Source organism: Columba livia, chromosome Z (assembly GCF_036013475.1).
Source record: "Columba livia isolate bColLiv1 breed racing homer chromosome Z, bColLiv1.pat.W.v2, whole genome shotgun sequence".
Classification (NCBI taxonomy): domain Eukaryota; kingdom Metazoa; phylum Chordata; class Aves; order Columbiformes; family Columbidae; genus Columba; species Columba livia.
The window spans coordinates 73,248,382-73,269,635 of record NC_088642.1 but is presented as its reverse complement, the minus strand read 5'-3'; the positions used below and the strand labels follow the sequence as shown (position 1 = coordinate 73,269,635).

Sequence of the window (21,254 nt, the reverse complement as noted above, 5' to 3'; positions counted from 1 at the left end):
CCAGTCAAACTGGCACCACGGAGAGGTTCGGCGGCCACTTAACGACTGCCAGGTCTGAACTGCTAACGAAGCAAACCACTACCGCTTTGGGAGCTCGGTGACTCGGTAAACCTGTTATCATTGCATACACGAAGCAGAATTCTACTGTGCTTTTGAAATGTTCAGTAAGTTCAGTTATAGGAAACTTCCTGGTGTAGCACAGAGACATAGATGAATCAGTACACAAGCAGCATCGATATATATTTGCTTAAAAACAAACAAACAAACCAAACCCCAAAAAATCTTGCTAAGAATTGCTAACGCAGCGCTTGAGCTGTTATGAGTTTTTGCACAAGTTTTAGGTTACCTCCTGGAAATGTAGCTATTTTAGTGGAATAGAAAGAATACCTGTGTTATGCTCTTGAGAGGTGTTACTGGCAACACCAGAAAGAGTAACTCCACTGCCTATCAGAACAAGCTTGGCACTGCATGTAAGACCATCTATTAGCCCCTGAACACCGTATGTTAAAAATTAGTTCACACAGTACCTTTTTGCCAGTTCTTACGTCTTTATTACTTGCTTGGGTGCAAGGTTTTTATACTATCAGGTTGGTTTGTAAGTTTACCTACCAAATATTTTGAAGAGCTGATAAACTTCATCACAAGGTTGAGAAACAGCTTTTTGCTGAAAGCCACAGGCGGAGGGGGATCGCTGAAGCAGGTTGCCTGCCAGGCTCAGCACAGGGCTGCAGGTGAGTGCATAAACCATGCGACTTCTGAGTTTGACTTTTGTGTGTGGCCTTAGTAGTGGGCAAAAGTAAGTTTCAAGCCTGAAATGATGTTTTAAAAATCAGGCAGACCTGGCCCCCAAGGTGGTTTTACTTGTCTCCAGTCATGTGGAAGCAGCCCAGACGGATGCTCGTGTGCCGTGGGGCAGGCGTGCAGCCCGGCGGGTGCTGGCTGGGTTATTAGAGTAATTACAGTACCACACAGGTACAGCCATGTCTGTCTGAACACCGGGTTACATGGAGGGGAACAGGAGCAGCCACAGGGGGAAACAGGAACTGGTCACTCCTGACCTGAAATGACCTTTCGGGGTTACTCTGTTTAAAGAAGGAAAAAAGACAAACAAGGCGAGGCCATGACCTGAAAAGTTGTCATCCAGAATGTAGCAAAGGGATGTAATGATTTGATTTATGCAAATTCTCACTACTGCTACCAGGTACACTAAGGGCTTGATCCCATTTCTTTTCAAATCAACAGAAAAAAGAAAAACCATTCCTGTCCCGGCAGTTCACATCAAGCTTCAGCATCTATCGCAGTTCTAGCACTGCAGCAGTACTTGCAGAGGTGTTACTTCTGAGGATAGCAGGGGAATAGCAGAGAAGGCAGGTAAAAGCAAACTTCACGGATTAACAATTCAAATGTTGAAAGCCAGGCATATACGAGGACTTCATTTCTACACAGTGTATTGTTTTGTTTCTGGGACAGATCTTCATTCACTTGAATGGAAACAGCCTTACTCCACATCTAGTACTACTGGATAAGCAGCTGTGTTCAGAGGATATTTATAACGATTAACACTGCAGATGGAAGGTGAGTTCTAACGTATGTGTCATAGTTATTCCTTTGGCTGGAAAGTGGCTCTGTTTCTGACAGCCAGAATTAAATTGTGGAAGGCTCAATGTACGTCTCCACCGTTTTCACTCTTTTCCTTTGCACTTAGCCATCTTTTCCAAGCTTGTTTCACAGTTTTCTGGCTTCCCTTATCGCTCCTGCCTCGTCTTGGTGCCAAGCCAAGTTTGCAAGGGGCTGCCTCTCCCTACGTGCACCCCACTGCCTGTGCTGGCTGGAGGCAATAGGGACCCCCTGTGCCCCCCTGCAGGAGGTGATGGGGGGGCTGAACACCCCTTGCGGGGGGGGGCCCAAACCACACCACCAGCTATGGCCCCTCCACTCCGCTGCTCCAGGCAGCCGCCAGACCCCAGGGACCCCAAACTGCAGCCCCCTGGCTGCCCCCCTCCCGCCTCTATTTCAGCACAGGGCTGGAGGCAGGGGGGGACGGACGGGACGCGTTTTTTGTTTGGCTTTTTTTTTTTTTTGCAAGAGGATGCAACGGGGGGGCAGCGGGGATCACCCCGCTCCCTATGTTGTGCTATAACCAGATCCCCCCTGCCAGGCACTCCTGCCCCCCACGTCCCCCCGCGCCGGCAGCTCCTGTGCAGCACGGGGGGCACAACCACCGCTGTCCCTGCACCGCTGCCCCGCGGGAAGGCCGGGGGGCCGGGGTATCTGCCCGGGGAAGGCTCCCGGAGAGCCCTCCGCTGCGCACAAAGGGAGAGACGGGGAATATCACCCGGCCCCCCCCGCCCCTTCGCGCAGCGGTGGATGCACACACGGACACACGCACACACGCACACACAGACAGACGGACACACGGCGCAGCCGGGCGGGTCACGTACCTGCAGGTGCCTGTCGGTGGGCGCGTGGGGTGGGGAGGCTGTGCAATATCGCCTGTATTGCATGGGGGGGATTACTCTGATATTGCTCGGGGGCTGGGGAGGGGGGGCTGCTCTGCTCCCTCCGCCCTCTTCCTCTTCCCCCTCCTCCCCGCTCCGTGCTTGTGTCTGCGCTGCCCTGCGCGCTGGTACTCCGCGCCGGAGGAGGCAGCGACGGGCTCCGGCTCCTGTCAGCTACCGGAAACCGGCGCCTGGTCAGGCAGACCGCAGGAAGTGTGCAATGGCACACCCGTGCACCGCCCCGCACACCGGGCCCGCCGCCGGCCCCGCGCACGGGCCCCGAACCGCGGTCTCGCTGGCGGCAGCAGCCCCGCCATGGCCGGGCCCGCGGCGGGGGAGCGGCTGCAGGGTGGCTGGATCGGCGGGCGCAGCCAGGGGCTGCCCGGGGGGCACCAGCGCCGTCAAAAAACCCTGTGGGGGTGGCGATCGCCGTGCACCCTGCGTGAGCGCGGGCAGATGGAGCTGCTTCGTCTGCACCGCCGCGGGTAGGGGTGTTTGCCTTTAAAAACGGGGAGAAACCGTGCACACAAAACCCCGACTGTCTCAGCGAGGAACACACTCCCAACTGCCAAAAGTAATCTAATTATTCTGATGAAGATCTGTTGACTTACACCAGCTGAATTACTCAAAGTAGCTGTGTCCAAACTGCTAGTCAATTGTTTTCTGCTGATAAAAAAATTGCACTCTTTTTACATGACGTCATATGTACAACACCATATGTTTATTAATTTTGTACGGGATATACGCATATGCACGCATATATGTGTATCCCTCCTATGTCTGCATATAGGGCATTAAAAATTGCGATTTGTCCATTGTGAAAACTGCAACATTCTTATTTTGGCTGCAACTCAACAGCAACATTACGCATACGTGTTTTTTTTGCTCACTGTGTGCTTGCAGCATTTTCTCTGTGTGTTGGTTCTCCCACCACACGTGAGGTAGATGCCAAAGCAAACTCTGCTCATCTCCTCGGTTGGGCTTTTTCCCCTGCCCTGTTGCATCACTCCAGAGGAGACAGGCCTGGCTGCTGCTGAAGGAATGTCAGCCTTCCAAGACGGCTGCTTCATGCCCCAGAGGTTTCCTTTCCTCATGTTCCTTATGCCAACATTTGCAAAACTTGAATGGGCTAACACATGCTACTATCTACAATGGCAACAATGCTTACACAAGAGTATAATGGAGGCAATCTGGAAGTATACTCGTGCCAAAAATAATGCTCTTTCCGGGTTTGCCTGTGATGCAGCAGGGGAATTTGGTAGCAGCGCTAACCTTGCCTGTGGAAGATTGCCATCCATTCTGCTCTTGTTATTTTCAGTAAGATGTCATTGCCGTGCTGCTGCAACACACCAGAGGTCTTTAATGCTTTAGAATTAAGGGTTCAGTGTTAAGACTCCTAAAGCTCGAGAAACCTAAATGGAAGAAGTAATTACGCCAGGGAGCAAAGGGAGAGGCTGCCTCCATTCATCGTGCCAAACACATGACACCCTGCAAACACCTCTTGCTTTTCATGCAGGGACCTGGAGTCAAAGCACCGGCAGCGTTGAGGACGAGACCACCACCTTCCTGGACTCTGCTGCATCCACAGGCTGCCGCCAGGCACTGGGATGGGCTGTGCTTCGGGGATGTGACCCCCAGAACCCCACGGGCCACCAAACATGCCTCCTCAGCAGAGGCTGCACAGGTTGTACTGTTCAAACCAGTGCTCTGTTTGCTGCCAGGATGGGACTGCTGAGCTCCCTTTTCAAGATCAAATAGTTGCATTTTCACAGATGATGTCACTAAGGGATTCCTAGGAGAGCTGCCTTCTAAACAAACACTTTAACTCCAAGGGCCTTAAACCCAGGCACATCTTGTGCAGTCAGGCAACAAGAGGAGCTTGCTCCTCATTGCTGGTCTTTGATCTTGTTATTGCCCTCCTTTCTGCACCAGAGGAACTGACTTTGCTGACCATAACTTCTGTGCAAACTGCTGAAATGAACATTAACTTTCTTTTTGCAGTCAGCTTTGCAGAGCACTTGGAAGCAGTCCGCAAGTCACAGTTTGAAAGCCATTACCTGTCTTACTTATATGGCTTCTTCATTCTCATTTCTGATCCCTCCTTCCTTTCTCCTGACTCCTTTGCATTTTTGCTTTACTTTTCTCTTTTTCTCTGATACTCTACTGTGTCAACAGGACAAAGTAGCCTCCAAACCTGTCCTTTCCCCTCCTTTTCCCCCGGCCTCTTTCTACTCCTTTACTTCTCCATTGTTAGGAGCAGCCCCAGGTCAAAGCTGTGTCTGCATTCCTTAATTAAAAGAGGGTTTGAAAATGCTTCTCAAACCTCTGACGTGGTTGCTTGGCTGTTGTGCCCTGTTATCATCACAGCATTGTATGCGGGGCTGTAATTGCATCAAGGGTTTCTGGTTTGTATCGTATGCACTGCCGAAGAGCTCAGCTAGCCTGGTAATGTCACCAGCACTTCAGCACAGAATTGCACTTTTAGGTGAGCTCACATTAGCTCATTGCCTGTATTAGTAGCTGCCCTGGAAGGGCAGTGAGCAGTGTGCACTGATGTTCCTGCGAAAACAGTGTTTTCTCCAGGAAGGAGAGCTGCCGATGTTGACATAACGGGACTGTGCTGGCCACTGCAAGGCAGACAGGCAGACAGACTGCCATGCTTCTGCACAGCCAACAGACTGCCGCCATGAGGTGGTGTTATCGTGGGTCATTTATCTTCATGTCCCCCACTTGGCATGAAGCACACAGAGGCAGAGCTCTGACTGCTGTAGGGTCACCTGCCAGGGGTGCTGAGCATCTCTCCATCAATGGTCCGCATGCTTGGATGAGACAGCAGCATCCTGTCATTAACGCAGTGGGCTGAGGAAGAATGTATATCACATCCTCAACCCAGTCCTAACGCAGACTTTCTGTGGTGACCTTGGGCACCTCACTAACCTCTGTTTAGCCATCTGTGCTATAACCATTTATCAGACCTATCAGGCTGTGTGACAAGGAGGAATTTGCTCAGTCCAGGCCTCAGTGCCAGGAAAACTGCAGCTCGTGGTGCTCAGTGGAAGCTCATGCTCTCGTCTTCTGAACTGCTGGGCAGCCTGACGGATTATCTACCACCCCATTCACATCAGTGCCACCAGCAGACCAAAATCAATGGGCAAAGGCAGAAGGGTCCCAGATCCCACAGGAACTGAGTCTTCTGCAGGGAGAGACTGGCTGGGCCAGTAGGCTGTGGGATAGAACGTACAAGTTGCAAAACGGGGACATCCGAGCACAGCTGCCACTACCTCACAAAAGCATACAAACACCCAGTGACCGCATGGCTTTGTTATGAACCTGCTCAGCTTCCCCAGCATCCCTGCAGCACCACATCGTGTTCAAGCAGGAACAAAGCAGAGCGTGGCTTTTCCCAGGGACGTTGTCTGCGAGAAGAGACAAGTCCCAGCTCACATCAGTGTCACAGACAAGGGCCTGTTTCCTATTTGTGAGGAGTGGCAGGTGAGCTGGGGTTACAGAATCACAGAGTGGTTGGGGTTGGAAGGGACCTCTGGAGATCATCCAGTCCAACCCACCTGATAAAGCAGGTTCACCAGAGCAGATCACACAGGAATGTGTTCAGGCGGGTTTGAATGTCTCCAGAGAAGGAGACTCCACAGCTTCTCTGGGCAGCCTGTTCCAGGGCTCTGGCACCTCAAAGAAAAGAAGTTGCTCCTCATGTTCAGGTGGAACCTCCTGTGCTTCAGTCTGTGCCTCGTCCTGTCTTTGGGCACCACTGAAAGGAGTCTGGTCCCATCTCTTGGCATCCACCCTTGAGATATTTATAAGCATTGATGAGATCCCCTCTCAGCCTTCTCTCCTCCAGGCTGAACAGGCCCAGCTTTCTCAGTTTCTTCTCATAAGAAAGATGCTCCAGACGTCTAATCATCTTCATAGCCCACTGCTGGACTCACTCCAGTAATTCCTCGTGCTTCTTAAACTGGGGAGCCCAGAACTGGATGCCATACTCCACATGTGGCCCCACCAGGGTAGAGTATCAGGGGAGGAACAACCTCCCTCAACCTCTCACACTCTTCTCAACGCGCTCCAGGACACCATTGGCCTTCTTGGCCACAAGGGCATATTGCTGACTCATGGTCACCCTGCTGTCCACCAGAACTCCCAAGTCCTTCTCCACAGCGCTGCTTTCCAGCAGATCCGCCCCTAACCTGTACTGGTGCCTGGGGTTGTTCCTCCCCAGGTGCAGGACCCTACACCTGACCTTGTTGAACTTCATCAGGTTCTTCTCTGCCCAGCCCACATCTCACTGGATGGCAGCACAGCCTTCCGCTGTATCAGACTTATGTTAAGAGGTTTGTTTCTGCTGCCCAGCTCTGCTTGGCATTTCACCCAGGCAGCAAGGAAGCAATGAATGAGTCACGTCCCTGCAGTTTGTGTCCTGGCCATGCTTGTTTGCTGCTGCCTGGTTGAGCAGTGTGTGCCAGCACACACATACCCTCTCCATCAGCACCCACCAGTGCTCATGAGCCTCACCCTGTGTCAGAAGCTTTGCCAACTGAAACAGCACCCTGTGAAATCCCCCAGCTCTCCCAGCAGGAGGGAAGCTGCTGTGGGAGGTGCTGAACAGGCTGGGAGGGAGACAGGGGCAATCAAACAATGCTTTTGTTTTCAGCAGAAGGTTGGCCATGTGCCAAGGATCTACCACAAGAGCAGCTGGGCTGAGAGTGGAAGATGAGAAAGACCAAGAGTGATGCTTTTGACCACATATAGGTTTTAATCAGGACAGGACTGGCTGCATTAGAGGAAGATGGGCAGCATCAGGCCACTGTCACACCAGGCTTCTGCATCACTTCACAGGTTCCCTTTGGCCTGTCTCCTCTGATGCCTGCTGATTACACCGGCACCAGCCAAATGCAGATCACGAATCACAGTTTCATGGAATGGTTTGGGTTAGAAGAGACCTTGAAAGGTCATCTATTATAGTCAACGCCCTTTCAATGAGCAGGGATATCTTCACCTGGATCAGGTTGCTCAGAGCCCCGTCCAGCCTGGCCTGGGATGTCTCCAGGGATGGTTCATCCACCACCTCTCTGGGCAACCTGGGCCAGGGTTTCATCACCCTCAGTGTAAAAAATTTCTTCCTCATGTCTGATCTGAATCTCCCTCCTTTAGTTTAAAACCATCACCCCTTGTACTGTCGCAATAGGCCCTGCCAAAGTCTGTCCCCATCTTTCTTACAGGCCCCTTTCGAGTACTGAAAGTATGTCAGTCTGGAGCACTCCTGCAGTCCCCTCTCAGAGTACTAAACTGGAGGCAGGCCCACTCAGCCTTTGTCACACACCTCTCTGGATGAAAAGGCTTGGTGAGAGACAGCTGCCTGCAAGCCAGTGCTGGTGGGTTGGCCAGGGGAGGGGTCCCTGGTGAGACATCACCACTCTGGATGTGCAGAGCAAGAGGTGGGTCTGTGGGGCAAGTAGAGCTTCCAGACACCCAGCTGTGAGGACTGGAAGTCAAGGACAGCAAGATGGGTGGTAGTTTCCTCCCTAACCATGAGAAGGCAAGTGGTCTGACTTGCAGACAACCGGTGTGACGAGTGGAGATGGGTGTAACAACACTCTCCTGCAGTCCTGGGGTTAGTGAATAAGAAGGCAGAATCCTTCCCTGTGCAGAGGGTCTCTATCTCTGTGTTTCAGCAATGCAGAGCTACACAGGTGTAGGCAAGACCAGAATAAAAACCATCAAGTGGGCTGAAGGCACCTCTGTGGACACCAGCTGTCTGGAGCTGCCGGGGAGTAAAGCATGGACAGGATAGGGATGCTGCTATTGGGAAGTTCCTTGAAAACTTGATAATAAAGAGAACAGAGTATAGCAGTGAATAAGATGTTTGTCTGATAGGTTTTCTTTAGGTTCCCTATTGAAAACATTGGAAACTTAATGTTCGAAAGGTCAATTTGTTTACCAAAGCATGGCAAAGCAACATCACAATACGATCCATTTGCTCAAGAGGGATCCTTAAAGAGGAGCAACCAGGCAACTTCTCCCGCACATCCCCACACCTTCTCTTTACATAAGGGAAGTTTTTAAAAGCAGAGTCTGTGGAGCATCATACCCCTATTCCTGGAACATCTGTAATTAAATACACACAATATTTCAAAGCAAAGCACTGCCAGTTAATTAATCTCTCACTTTCCTGCCAGTCCAAAAATTACCTGTGAGGGCACTGCATGTTGCCATAAGATTTCTGTCACTTCTGGAGATGATTTCGGAACAAATTCACCTTTAGCAGATCATGGTCCTTCTGCTCTGCCAGTCCTGCCACCACAGTGTCTGCTTGCACCCTGTTCAAAAGTACTTCACTACTTGCGATGTTGCTTTTAGCGCTGACCCTGCATCCCATCTCCAACAGGTCAGGAAACAGGGCACGAAGAGCTAAGGGGAACAAGAGAGCAAGACGCGCTCCCTTCTGGGTCAGTAATGAGACACCAGCCCACAGGAGCCTGGTTTGAACAGGGAAGGTTGAGAAGAGTGGTCTTCTGCTCCAGCCGCCTGGATTGCCATGGTGAGGTGTTGCAAACGCTGCTCTGCCTGGCTGGGGCAGGGCAGGTTTATGCACGTGTTCAAGCAGATGTCTTTCTGGTCCTGGAGAAAACGCCAAGCTGAATTAGAAGGGGTGACCAGGCAAGGAGTGCCCTGAGCTTGTTTCCTAAGTAGAAGGCAGCACCCAAACGGCAGAGATTCAGCCATCACAATGCATGGCAAAGGTTTTGTCTTTTTTCCAGTCACCACTGATGAACAGAAGACTCCTGCCCATCTCAGACTCCATTTGGAGATCACAGCCCAGCCCGTGGCACACGTGAAGGCACTCTCATTTTCCACTGGACATCCTGAAGGTACACGGGGCAATAAGAACCAGCACTAAAGACCGCTTGACTCACCGTGACTGGATCTGTTAGCAGAGGTACCTGTTAGCTTTCTCCTGGCTGAGCAGCCCTTCCCGTGTGCATGACACTGTTGGAAACGCCGCAGACAAGTCCCGTCATCGTGGGCGTCACAAGGCTACTTCGCATTCGCACCCGGGCACGTGAGAGCAGGACTAACTTCAGCTGGTCTTTCCTTTGTGGCGTGTTTTACTAGACTGCAGCTAGCAATTAGCAGTGACACAGGAGAAGGCATGTGAAGATCAGCCCCCAAGGTGCTTTTGAAAATCCCGTGCTATTCACCAGAGGCTTGCAGTACCTTCGAGAACCCGGTCTGTGCATTTACAGAGTTGTGACCACACGACTCTGCTTTGTATTAAATTCCTGTGTATTTTAATTTAGTTTACTTTCCAGGCTCCTCTTGTCTGATACAGCTTCAGAGAGTTCAAGAAATGTAATTTTCAGCTCTCATTACACTTCTTTTCTACACAAAGGAAGCAGTTTCAGTCATGTTTTCCCATGTAAGAACAGACGAGGTTGACAGTGCTCTCTATGTGTAGATCAGACAGAGTATGAACTGCTGCAATACAGGAAAGCTGCTGATTTCTTCAATGTTTGCTTGGATGAGACAACCCTTAACAAAATGTTTTAAAAAATGTAAAGAATGAGCTGCTTTCAGAACTGAAAATTACTTCTCCTTTAGAAGGTGAATAACATAAATGTCTTACATGAAAAAAAAAAATAAATAAAAAGAAGAAAAGACCAACATGCAAGGTAAAAAACAGGAGTCAGAAAAAGCCTTGATGAACTGCATGCAAGGAGTATTGTACAGCTTCCCCAGAGCAGCCATCTGCAAGAAAGGGTTGAGACAGAAAAGGACGAGGCTGGAGTTCTCCCTCCCGTCTTTAATTTGATAGCAGCTCTCTGTTTGTTCTGGGAAGACTCATAATGATAGCGGAGACACCTGGGGCTGTGGTGGAACAGGACGTGTCTGTGGCAACAGCAGGTGAGTGTCACCTGTTACGTGACAGATATACACAAGTAAAGCAGACCAATTTAAACAAAAGCCTGAATAATGAGTATGGTAAAAATGTATAATAACAGCTCAACAAGAAAACCACTTGAAAGAAAGCAGGGGACTTGGCAGTGTAAGTATGTGCTAATTATAGGATGGAGATTTGGCTGACATTAGTGAGAACGTACAGTGTGTAATATCTATGTATAGGATAAGGACGATGGGCTGTTTTCTGTGCCTAAGAAACCGTGACACTTTGGTCTCCGGCATGTGGCCTCAAGTTATTCCCTAATGTGCTTTACAGCACAGAGAATGGCTTTAAAACGTAACTGGCTCCTGTTCTTCACCCCCTGGCCTTGCAGGCTGTGAGCTCCTGGGCGCAGAAGAGGGGCGGCTTTCTGCAGGCGAGGCACACAGGCTGCAGCAGACCCACAGCATGTCGTCTTCTGTTCTCCTGACGCCGTCTGTGAGGGCAGACCTGCTCTCAGACCTGCTCTCAGGTGCCTCACAGAGCTCACCCTGCAGCCGCAAAAAGGTGGAGGGTGGGGAAGAGCTTTGCAAGGACAGAGCGGGGCTGGTGTGGGGGTTGGTTTTCGGTTCCTGGGGCCATTTCCAGCCTTTGGTGCAGTTGCTGGTCTGTAACAGGCTGGTAACAGTGCCTTCTATGTCGTGTCTTTGGGGGATCTTTCTCAGAGAAGAGAAGAATGATGGCATCCAAGGTGGTAACGTGACAATGCAGTATTGCTTACTATGGATATGTTCAGCTGTCACCATCACGGGAGCATTTATTCCTCTGGCAAAGAAAATAACCAAGTGAGCCAGCTGGGCTTGTTTCCTGCCAGCTTTGTGTAAGCCAACTGCGTTATTCTTTTATTTTCTCTGTTTTCAGCCTGGTAAACTTAAAAGTTTGAGAGACTGGAGTTTCAGTGACTAGATGTGACCTCAGGCACTCTTCTACAGAAAAGTCTGGATCACAAAATTCCTCTGTATCACATATAATTGTTTAGCAGAAATAGGAAGCTCTTGCCTTATAAAGAAATAGCTGACAACATCCTTCTGGATAAAATATTTTTTCATGGAGTATGACTTATATTTCTAGGAAAAAATTCCAGAACTCTTTACACTTGATTTATGCTGTTAACTTTCCCAATACTGTATCTCACACATACACACCATTAGGACAAATATTACAACTGAAGATAATGATATTGTAGCTATCCCACACCCTGCTAAAAGTCTAACCACTGATGAAAAGGTATGTTCTGAGAGTTGATGCTCATGCCATGTGGTTCCTATCAACAGGAAAAGCTAAAAACAGGAAAAGAAGCTTAAAATTACAGTTCACATTTAAGAAATTTAAAAGAACCCACTTTTTCTTTCTTGCATAGAGACTGAGTTTGACCGCAGAACTTCAGCTCAACCATGCCATGCAGGAACCACGTGTGCGTTTTCCTGCCTCCTTGGTTGAGAAGTTCTAACGTGCAGGTCTCCAAGTCCAATCTTGCAATTACAGTTTAGTTCTAGAAACCCTCTTTTAGCGCTGAGCAGCAAGTGCCAGACATGTCAACTGCTGCACATCCACATGCACAAGGGCCTTTTCCACCTTTGTGTGTGTTCCTGTGGCCATCCTTTCACTTGCAGCCTTCCACCTGAGCTGCCGTGTCAGTCTTTTTCCCTTCTCCTTTCTATACTGTTGCCTTGGTGCTGTTATTCCCATAGCCTTCCACCTGCTCATCTCAATATTATAATAGGTTCTCTCGGAAAGAAATTGCTCATAGTCTGAGAATCCCCCGTTTTCACACTGTGTTTTCTACCTCTTTTGTAACTTCAGCTTATGTTAGGGGGAAAACAAGAGGTAGCAAATAGAAAAGTAGATAATAGTCACGTAAACATCCGTAAGCATTACCAGCCATAAACGTGTATAAAATGGAGCAGCCCACATGCACCATGTGTGACTGATTAAACGTCAGCTGGTCAGCACTGGCTGCATCACCTACAGGAACAACCAAGAGGGACATTGGCTGGGTTCTAATGCAAAGTTAACAGAGGAAAAAGCCTGACAATAATAGTCATCTTCCTCATCACCACTGCTTGCTGACACTGGAAAGGACACTTTTCTGGGGACCCCCTTGCTTCACCTGTTGGCTGGTCACTGGGCAGTCTCCCCCTTCCTTCTCTTTCCATTGTTTTTCCCCAAGGTGACATGAAGTGACCATACCTTACCTACTCTGTGCAGGTAAAGCTGTCTCTGGAGATACAACGGTACTGTCCCCACACAGCTGTCAGTGTCCCCCCCTTCCTTCAGCATCGGCCTACAGTTGGAACTGTGGGAAGCAAAGCTACAGAGGAACAGCTACAGCCCAGTAAAAAATACTGACTCTATCTATTATTGCTTGAGTTAGTTATATTTAGCTAGTTATTGCTTAACTTCACTATATAAAGCAACATCTTAGTCTAGGATAGACTACACAGAACTAAGATTAAGCAAAACTCCATTGTAAGGACTGAGATTTGGTGGTTTTATTTTTTTGTTGAAGTTTTAAGCATTCGTGTTAATATTCCAAACCAAGTCTCTCCCTGACAACAAAGCTTTACACTCTCACTGATTATTTCGGTGGGACAAATAATTAAGACAAGTCCTGGTGCTCTGTTACTGAGAAGTGCACCCTCACTGCTGCAGGGTGACGTCCCAGGTCGCTGCACCAGGCCATGGACTGTCCCCAACTCTGTTTTAATTGGGGAAAAACACACAACGGGAAGAGCTGAAACAGAGGTGGGAGACAGGCACGGAGCCCTGGGAGACAGGAATGGGGCCCTTGGGCACACGAGGCGTGAGCTCTCACTTCCTTCACAGTGCGATAACCGTGACCGTCACCAGCGTGCAGATAGTGTTTGTGTTTCATGTACGTAGTAAGAGCCGTTTTCTTAATTTACTAACCGGACTGGTCACCTGACGAACCTGCAGCTTTTCCTCAGTTATTCACAGTAACAGAACAGTCACAGCTTGTTTAGTCACTTCATTTTTATGGACCTCAAAAAGATGTGAACTGAGCAACAAATTAAAAAGCAGGACATTTCTGCCCTCATGCAAAAATCCTCTGCAGAATGCAAATATCCGCAGTAATTCCTCCTGTTGCAGTTCTCGTCATAACTGCGCACAGCAGAAAGGCACGTTTTTCATGTAAACGTGTCTGTTTACAGTGCAAACTTGAAGAATGGCGTAACGTGAATGTTCGTAATGCAAATATCCGCAATGCTCAGCATCACCAGTTCCCACGGCACCCACCCCGTGGCACAGCCACCTCCCCTAAGCGCCGAGGGGAAGGCAGCGGGACCCCCACCCGCGTGCTCAGGGTGCTGCTTGCAGGATGCACACACCCTGGGTCAAGTAGTGCAGTGTAAATACATTTAATTGAAAAACAGAGGTCCGAGTTTTCTGGTTTTCCTTTTTCTTGCTAGTGAATTGCTTGTGCTGTTGGGTGTGAATCCATAACCGCTTATACCAGTTGAAGAGTGGGATGCAGTGGTTCCTGCCCCGCTCTCCCTGGCAGGAGCAGTAACTCAGTGGTGAAGTGCTGCCAGCAACAACCAGTATCCCCCAGAGCAGCACGGTGAGCTCTCGCTCTTCCACCCTGCCACCACCCCACTCGTGTGCTAGAGACAGAAAAAACACTGGGGCCAGCTGGAAATGGGTGTGCTGCTCTGGCTCCATCTCCAACAAAAGCACTATTCTTCACCTTTCTCTGGGATGGCACAGGCATCACAGCCCACCGCCACATAACACTCATGATGACCAACCGTCCTGTGCAAGAGCAGTGACTGCACAAGAAACACACACAACATTGTCTACAGAAAAAGGCAGAGAAGCAAATAAGCACATTTTGCCTTTGGGTTACCAGGACAGAGTTCATATTGAACTGGATGCTGCACAACTTTCCCCTCCACCTCCACAATCCTGAAGAACAAAGTGCTTTGACAAAGAAGTTGCACTGAAGGGAAAACTGCAAAAGCATGGGGTTGATAATGACATAGGCATGGAATTAACCCTCCTCCTAATACCCAAGTTCTTTGAGCTGCTTCAGCTCTTCCAGTGTTACAGAACAGTACCTGGAAATGTACTTTGAATGCCTACGTTCACTTTAGAAACATTTTCTAGTATCAGTATCTGGTTTCAAAAGATGCTTCGTATTTTAAGGTGACTCCCTACAGAAACAAAATCTATGTGACCGTATTTTACACAGAAGCACATACACTGTGTTTTCAAATAGCTTGAGATTATTGGCCTTTTTTAAAAACATCTGATAGATTGTCAGTTCCTACAAGCTTTGTGAAACCAGAACAAGAGAGGAAAATGCTGTTTGTGTCCCAGTCAGAGGAAAAGCGTTTAGTTCAATTCTTACAGTACAGTGGAAATGTGCTGTGCATCCTGGAATCAGAACTCAGATCTCAGCAGTCATCAGGTAATTCAAAGACAATATTATAAGAAATAAAGTTCTATTAGGCTACACCTCACAGTAACAGAGAACAGTTTGCCATCAAAGGAAAAAGTGAGAATTAAAAAAATTATCCTTGAAACATCAGAATTTCGAGACATTGTTTTTATTTTAATCATTCTAGCAAATTATTAAGAAAAATATGTTCATTGTTGGGCACCACAATCAGGCTGAGTTGTTTCTTCTCTAACAATTATAAGTTTTATTGAGAGTCACGGAGGCTGCAGGCCAGCAGGATGGGGGCATGAGCTGGGCGCTGAGCTGGGCGCAGTCCCACAGCCCAGCAGTGCTGCCCCGTCCCATGGGGGCCGCCCACCCCCCTCCGCGCCCCCAGACCTGCGTGTCTGCTGGGAGATGAACCTCTCTCCATTTTTTTAAGGACCCCTGAGACTGGAGAGCATAGAAGTGAATTTGGCATTTTCTAATTGTAAGGAACTTTTAATGAAGAACTGTTGTTTTTACATAACTGAGGACCTGGCACCTGACCCCAGCAGGGGGGAAGGACCGAGAGACATCAGACTATGAATTCTTGATGTAATACACAGTCTCTTCCCGGAATATATACTGATACCTGTATACACACTGATACCTGTATTGATAAGTTAATCTAGGGGGAAGTGTAGCCAAAGTACCAGGAATCCATATCTTAAATAGACTGATAAAGGGAAGGGTATCGTGTGTGTCAGGATAGTCTGTAAACCCTCAAGTACCCAACCAATGGGGAACAGGGGAGGGAAACTGCGGCCGGGATTTTGGGGAGATATAAGCAGGGGCTTCTTGTCCTATTAGGTGCGCCTACCTTTAGGTAGAACACCCGGTGTTGCAATATCGTTATAAAAATTGCTTTGCTTAGAGATCCTGCCCAAGCCTATTATATTTGAAGAATAATTGTTTCTTACACTTATTACCGAATTCAGCTGTAATGGAAGCAATAAAACTTCACAACACAGGTCATAAGCAATTTTAGATAAGCAGATGCTTTAAGAACTTGTGAACTATTGGACTGCTCAGTGAATTAGGAAATAAATCATACATCTTGCAAGCTTTCTCAGTTTGCTTTGGAGAATAAAATGCTCTAAATTTCAGGCACGTCTTTTGGGGACTGTAACGTCCCACACAGAGGTATGGGTGGGGACCTGGTGACTCAGGTTCATGCGTCCCGTTGGTTGGAAAACAGTGTACACAATACTGTAAACAAAAGGCTTTTATTTTGCAGCTTGGCCCAACTGGAAAATTATTTGGTAGCAGAAGGATTTATGTTATTTTAGGTTCAACTGGTAAACATAAAAAAGTTTGTGGCACATGTGGGGCTGTAAATCTTGTTATTATTTATGAAAAAGAAAGCAAAATAATATAAGTACAGGAAAGAGAGAGAGAGAGATTTTACCATCCTTACGGCTCTGCTTTTTGGATCACAGGCTTGGATCCAGTGATGTGCAGCACGCTCCTGTGTCTTGTTCAGTTCCTGCGGTGAGACTGATGGGTGGAGTGGTGCTCAGGATCGTGGGTGTGCAACACCAGTGCTTGCACAGGTGGACTGCTACAGTCGTCTGGATTGCCTGCATTAATCATCTTTGGTATTTTGTGCAGGCATCACTGGGGGGTGATTGTGAAAGATGGAAAAGTCTAGAAGGGTCTCAGCTTTGCCATTAGTGCCATGCTCGGCCTATCAGAAGACAGGAGCTACGTGCTCTCCAGCAGGTGCCGCACCTCCTGTGTCAGCCAGCCAGCCTGCGTGGCTCCTCAGCTTGTCACTGATGTGTAAATCACAATTCACCTTATCCCCAATGTCCCATCTCCTGCAGCTGGATGAACTGTTTTTGCCACAATGTTTGAGCCATTATCTTTTCAGTCTCTGACAGGGACACTGAACAAATATTTTATGAGGCGGGTGCATCTGGCTTTGCAGATGCCGTCACACAAAGTTGCAGACCATGTGTGCAGTTGTCCACTTACACAGTGGGGACGTGTGCTTTCACTAGAGAGCTTCAACCTTTACCAGCCAAAGGGAAGGAAGGGGAAGTGGTGGGCTGTGGCGGCTCAGATTAACCCTTGTAATGCAACATGAAGGGGCTGTGAAGGAAGCGCCTTGTCTGTAGCAGTGAGGGACAGGGGACTCTGTGTGTGTGCCCGTCCATGCTTGTGTGTCTGTGTGTGCGTGGAGGCATCTTTTCACAAAAAGAAAACTTGCCTACACTGCATGTGTCTGTGCAGCCTCAGTGCAATATAGAGTATGAGGGCTAATGCAGGTAACAAACTCAGGAAAGCAAAAAAGAATTACTGAGATGTTCATTTACCAGGGGTAATTAGGGCCCCGCTAAACTGCCCATATTGCTTCCACTTCTAAGCCAGCTCAGGAATCTCTGCATGGCACTTCTGTCACAGAAACAGATCTGCAGGGTGACATTTGCTCTCCCCACCTTTTTCATGGGACATGTGTGCAAGCAACTATGTGAGGAAAAACTCACTTCAGGTGTTCAGCATTGATCCAAAGGAGCAGAAGTAAAGAAAATGCCTGCAACCTAATACATGTATTCTTGAGAAGGAATTAGTTTAATCACAAAGACCTTCTTGTCTTAAGCAGTTATTTCTTCTTTAAAAATAGCACATTTTATCCATACTTCTTATATTGCATTAGAGAAAAATTAGGACAACCATTTTAAAACAACATTGCGGTTATATCTGAAAGGCCACTGTTTTGCTAGTAAGGGTTTCCCCTCACAGTTTAGAGTTGAACTGTGTCAGCATCTTCTCAAGCTTTAGTGCTAGTGCCATGTTACCTTTAATCCTTATTTTTCCTGACATGAAGGCCATGGTGGGCTTTAGTTTACCTAAAAAGAAGAAACAGAACCATCAGAAAATGAAAAGGAACTGGACACAACCTGTGCACAGGAAAATGTAATGCCACTACAGCGAGACCTAGCAACTATATTGCTACAGAGTTCTGCTCTAAAAGCTGTGCACTTTAGGAAACACAGATTAGAGATGTGCAGAACAGAACTCCAACAGATTGACAGTATTCTTTTGAAGCTACATTGCCTGCTAACATTTAAATACTTAAGTTAAAAGAAAACACTATAAGCTTTTGTGGTTTTGCTCTTCACAGAACATGAGAGTTCAGAAAAATCTGAGAGGTTCTATCCTACACTTTCACTTAAGCCACAGAAAACTGAAAGCTCCTCCATCCCAGGACCACAAAGTGAGGAGGCTGTCTATTTGCCATCAGCAGAAGGTTTTCTGGGAACCCATACCTCTGCCTGCCCTGGCAAATGGCTTTGTCACTCACCTGTGAACATTTTCACAAAGTCATCACTTGACATGCTCATAAACACATCAGCTGTCACAGGGGGCTTTCCAAAACCAGCGCTCCCACCGTTGGTCTTCAGGTCAATATACCAAGTGCCTCCTTCATCACCTAAACAGAGAGTGGAAAGAGGTGACAAGGCAGCAAAAAGCGCTGTGCCCTCCCTGTTCCTCCCTGCCCAATGGCCACTGCCATGTCCATTTGGAGCAGTCACTCAATACTACATCAGACAGTGGTGCTCTGCAAGAAGCAACCACTTGCCCCACGTTCTGCCAGCCTCTGGCAAACACCCCGCAGCACCACGTATCAGGGACACGGGCAGAGCACAAAGGCAGCACTTTTCTGGCAGAGCTGGTGGCAGCTGGCGCTTTAAACATGGCCCTGCGACCACCCCTGCCAATGGTCACACTGACCCAGTGACAAAACCTGTCTGCAGGCTTTGCACCCGGAGCAGCAGCAAGCATCCTGCCTGCTGAAGTTGGTTCTGAGAAGGAATGTCATACAGACCACACAAGATGGTCTGTTTTGGGATCAGCAAGGAAAGGTGAGCTTTTCTGTTTGAAAACACTAGTGCCTTTCGCTAGGAGTGTGAGCATGTGAAGGTTTTACAAGCAATGGTCTTACCAGATAATTCAAACTGAAAGACACCCTGAGTAGTTCTCACATACTCTTCACTCATTGCTCCCTGAATAACTCTGAATGTTTCTGCAACAGGCTTGGCTGAAGTAGATCCTGTGTTAACCTTAGGTCCTTCAGGCTGGGATCCACTTAATTTCTTCTCCTCTTTGAATTCTTGAGAAGCTCCTACATGAATGACATTGTTTTTCTCTTATAAATGCAAAACAGTTTAAAACTGCATGTAGAAATATTACAGAGAACTCAGTTCGAAAAGACATAAGTTTCACAGTAGGGAAAATGAATATTTTCCCATTTTAGTATGAATACTGATAAAGGACGTTTTTAGCACCTGGGAATCTGAACAGGTGTAGAGCACTAAAAGTAATTCTGTAATATATTTCTCTTCTTAATATGTCAAAAGAAAAATGAAAATAAAACCACAGCAAAATTCTAATTCTGACTGTTCACAGTTAATTACACTTAACTCAGCACATCATTTTCTACTGCAACCCACACACTTCTGACATCACTCACAAAAGCCAGTGTCTTTAATAAATACCACTTTCACCTCAAAATACTTCCGCCTTCTCTGTCTTGCTAAGAACATTGGTATTTTCATTAATGCTTCTGCAAAGGCTTCTAAGCTCTACATCAACTCACTGCTTTAACCAAAGTTTTACTATACTGCCATGAACACATACATTTAACAAGAAAGGACAGCATTTGCAATTTACAAGGCTGATCAAGTTGAACAGCCTCTGAAAATATTGTAGAAAGTCTTGCAGGTCTCTTAAATACAAAAAAATAGTTAGTACTATTCTGTGAGTCCCTACCAAATAACCTGCATTGTGTTGCCCAGGGAACTCACACCACGTGTCTCTGGCAGAGCAGTCCTAGCGTGATTGCTCATACAGTATTTTCAAGGGAAAGGAACTGTTCAGACTTTGCCGCCTCTGCCCTTCTATCCCTATTTTGGCACTGTTGTGACACCTCATCAGTATTCTTAGTTGCCCTTCTACTTGACACATTACAATTCTGAAAAAGCAAAATGAGTGCTTTTCTAAAAAGGACTTCTCCATTTAATCTAAGAGATATTTAAATTGTGTAGAACACGGATGTTTTATTTAAGAAGCATTAGAGGCCATACGTTGCATTCTTTTACTGCTGCAAAACGTGCTGTTGCTATTTATCTTTTCCAGCAATATCCACCTGTGACCTCCATGCTACCACAATTCAGATGGTTAAAAAAACATCCTTCAAAATAAGGCACTGATTTTATAACATGAAAGTCCTGCAGGAGGTAACATTCTTTCCCTAGCTTTAAATACAGAATCATTTCCATAAATCATATCTGCCAAATGAGAAAAGGGTTTTTGCCACATAGCTTGAGTGGAGTCCAAGCTCTTGGGAGAAAAGAAAAAGCAACTTGAAATACAGAAGGCATTCATTACTGTCAGAAACGACCGCCTTTAACACACAGTGCCTTCCCTACCATATCTTCCTTCTTTCACGGCTGCTGTGTCAATTGGAACATCCAAGAAGAAGTCAGGTATCAGGGGCTGACCTAAAATGAAAGAAAAATCTAACAGTAAATCCAAGTAAAGTTGGACATCACAAACAGGAATCTATTCTGTAAGAAAATACAGTAAGGTTTAGAAGTAAATAAACTATAATTTGAAGGAAAGACATAGCATGAAATAACATGTTTAGAATTTGTTTCATTTAAAATCTGACCTAGAATACTCTTGCAGTTGCAATGAAAAACATGTGAAGAAGAAAAAACTCTCACTAGCTGGTAAATAGTAATATATACATCTACAGTGCAGGTCCATTTTCTTTTAATTAAAGTATTTTTTTTAATTTAATAGGCACTTGCTGATTAGAATTTCAGTGGGCTCATATGTGCTTTCCAGGAAGTCATGTTCTGAAAGCTGAGGCAATGCAATTTTTTACAGACTAATTTAAGAGGCCCTAGAAAGAAAACTGTATTAATATTCTCCATACTTCCTTCCTGAACTTCTCATTTTAAAGATCTGTTTTACCTGGTGCAATTGCATAGACATCAAAATCCTTAACTCCTTCTTCTCTCAGCAGATCTTCATCAATAATGAAGTTTCCAGTGAAACTTTTTGGTTTTGTTAAAATGCAATATGCAGCATCTGCAAGAATGTCGGTTTTCCTGCACTGTTTTTCTACTCCAGATCCTCCCAGCATATCCATAGCAGCTGTATGTATGGCTAGAAAGTTTGGAGGATAAGAAAACAAAGCTTTAACACTGGCAACATTAAATTCCTATTTCTCCGGCAAGTATACAAACTTTGTTTTGCTTTCACATTGAAGGAAATTGTAGAAAGACAAAGCTACGAAATACTACCAAGGAACAAATAATTCTCTACATGCACCAGTAAAAACCAGAAA

At 47.0% G+C, this 21,254-nt stretch overlaps 2 protein-coding genes and 1 long non-coding RNA gene across 8 annotated transcripts in view; 1 reads left to right on the top strand and 2 right to left on the bottom strand.

Annotated features, from left to right (window-relative positions):
- The window catches only part of KIAA1958 (KIAA1958 ortholog), a 76,599-nt gene extending 74,021 nt beyond the window's left edge, over nt 1–2,578 (bottom strand). For all 4 annotated transcript variants that reach the window (XR_010469029.1, XR_010469028.1, XR_010469030.1 and 1 more), the window contains exon 1: nt 2,442–2,578. The gene's annotated coding sequence lies outside the window, so the exon portion shown is untranslated. The remainder of the gene's footprint in view (nt 1–2,441) is intronic.
- On the top strand, nt 2,356–4,820 carry LOC135577320 (uncharacterized). Its single transcript, XR_010469031.1, has 2 exons — nt 2,356–2,447; nt 4,015–4,820. It is a non-coding gene; the product is annotated as an uncharacterized LOC135577320 (long non-coding RNA).
- An 11,283-nt stretch (nt 4,821–16,103) lies between these two features.
- HSDL2 (hydroxysteroid dehydrogenase like 2) overlaps nt 16,104–21,254 on the bottom strand; it is a 32,549-nt gene continuing 27,398 nt past the window's right edge. For all 3 annotated transcript variants that reach the window (XM_005513428.3, XM_065046377.1, XM_065046376.1), the window contains 5 exons: nt 20,879–21,073; nt 20,329–20,400; nt 18,843–19,022; nt 18,201–18,329; nt 16,104–17,745 (listed from right to left, as the gene is read on the bottom strand). In XM_005513428.3, coding sequence (XP_005513485.2) covers nt 17,633–17,745; nt 18,201–18,329; nt 18,843–19,022; nt 20,329–20,400; nt 20,879–21,073 — 689 coding nt within the window. In that variant the 3' untranslated portion in view covers nt 16,104–17,632. The remainder of the gene's footprint in view (nt 17,746–18,200; nt 18,330–18,842; nt 19,023–20,328; nt 20,401–20,878; nt 21,074–21,254) is intronic.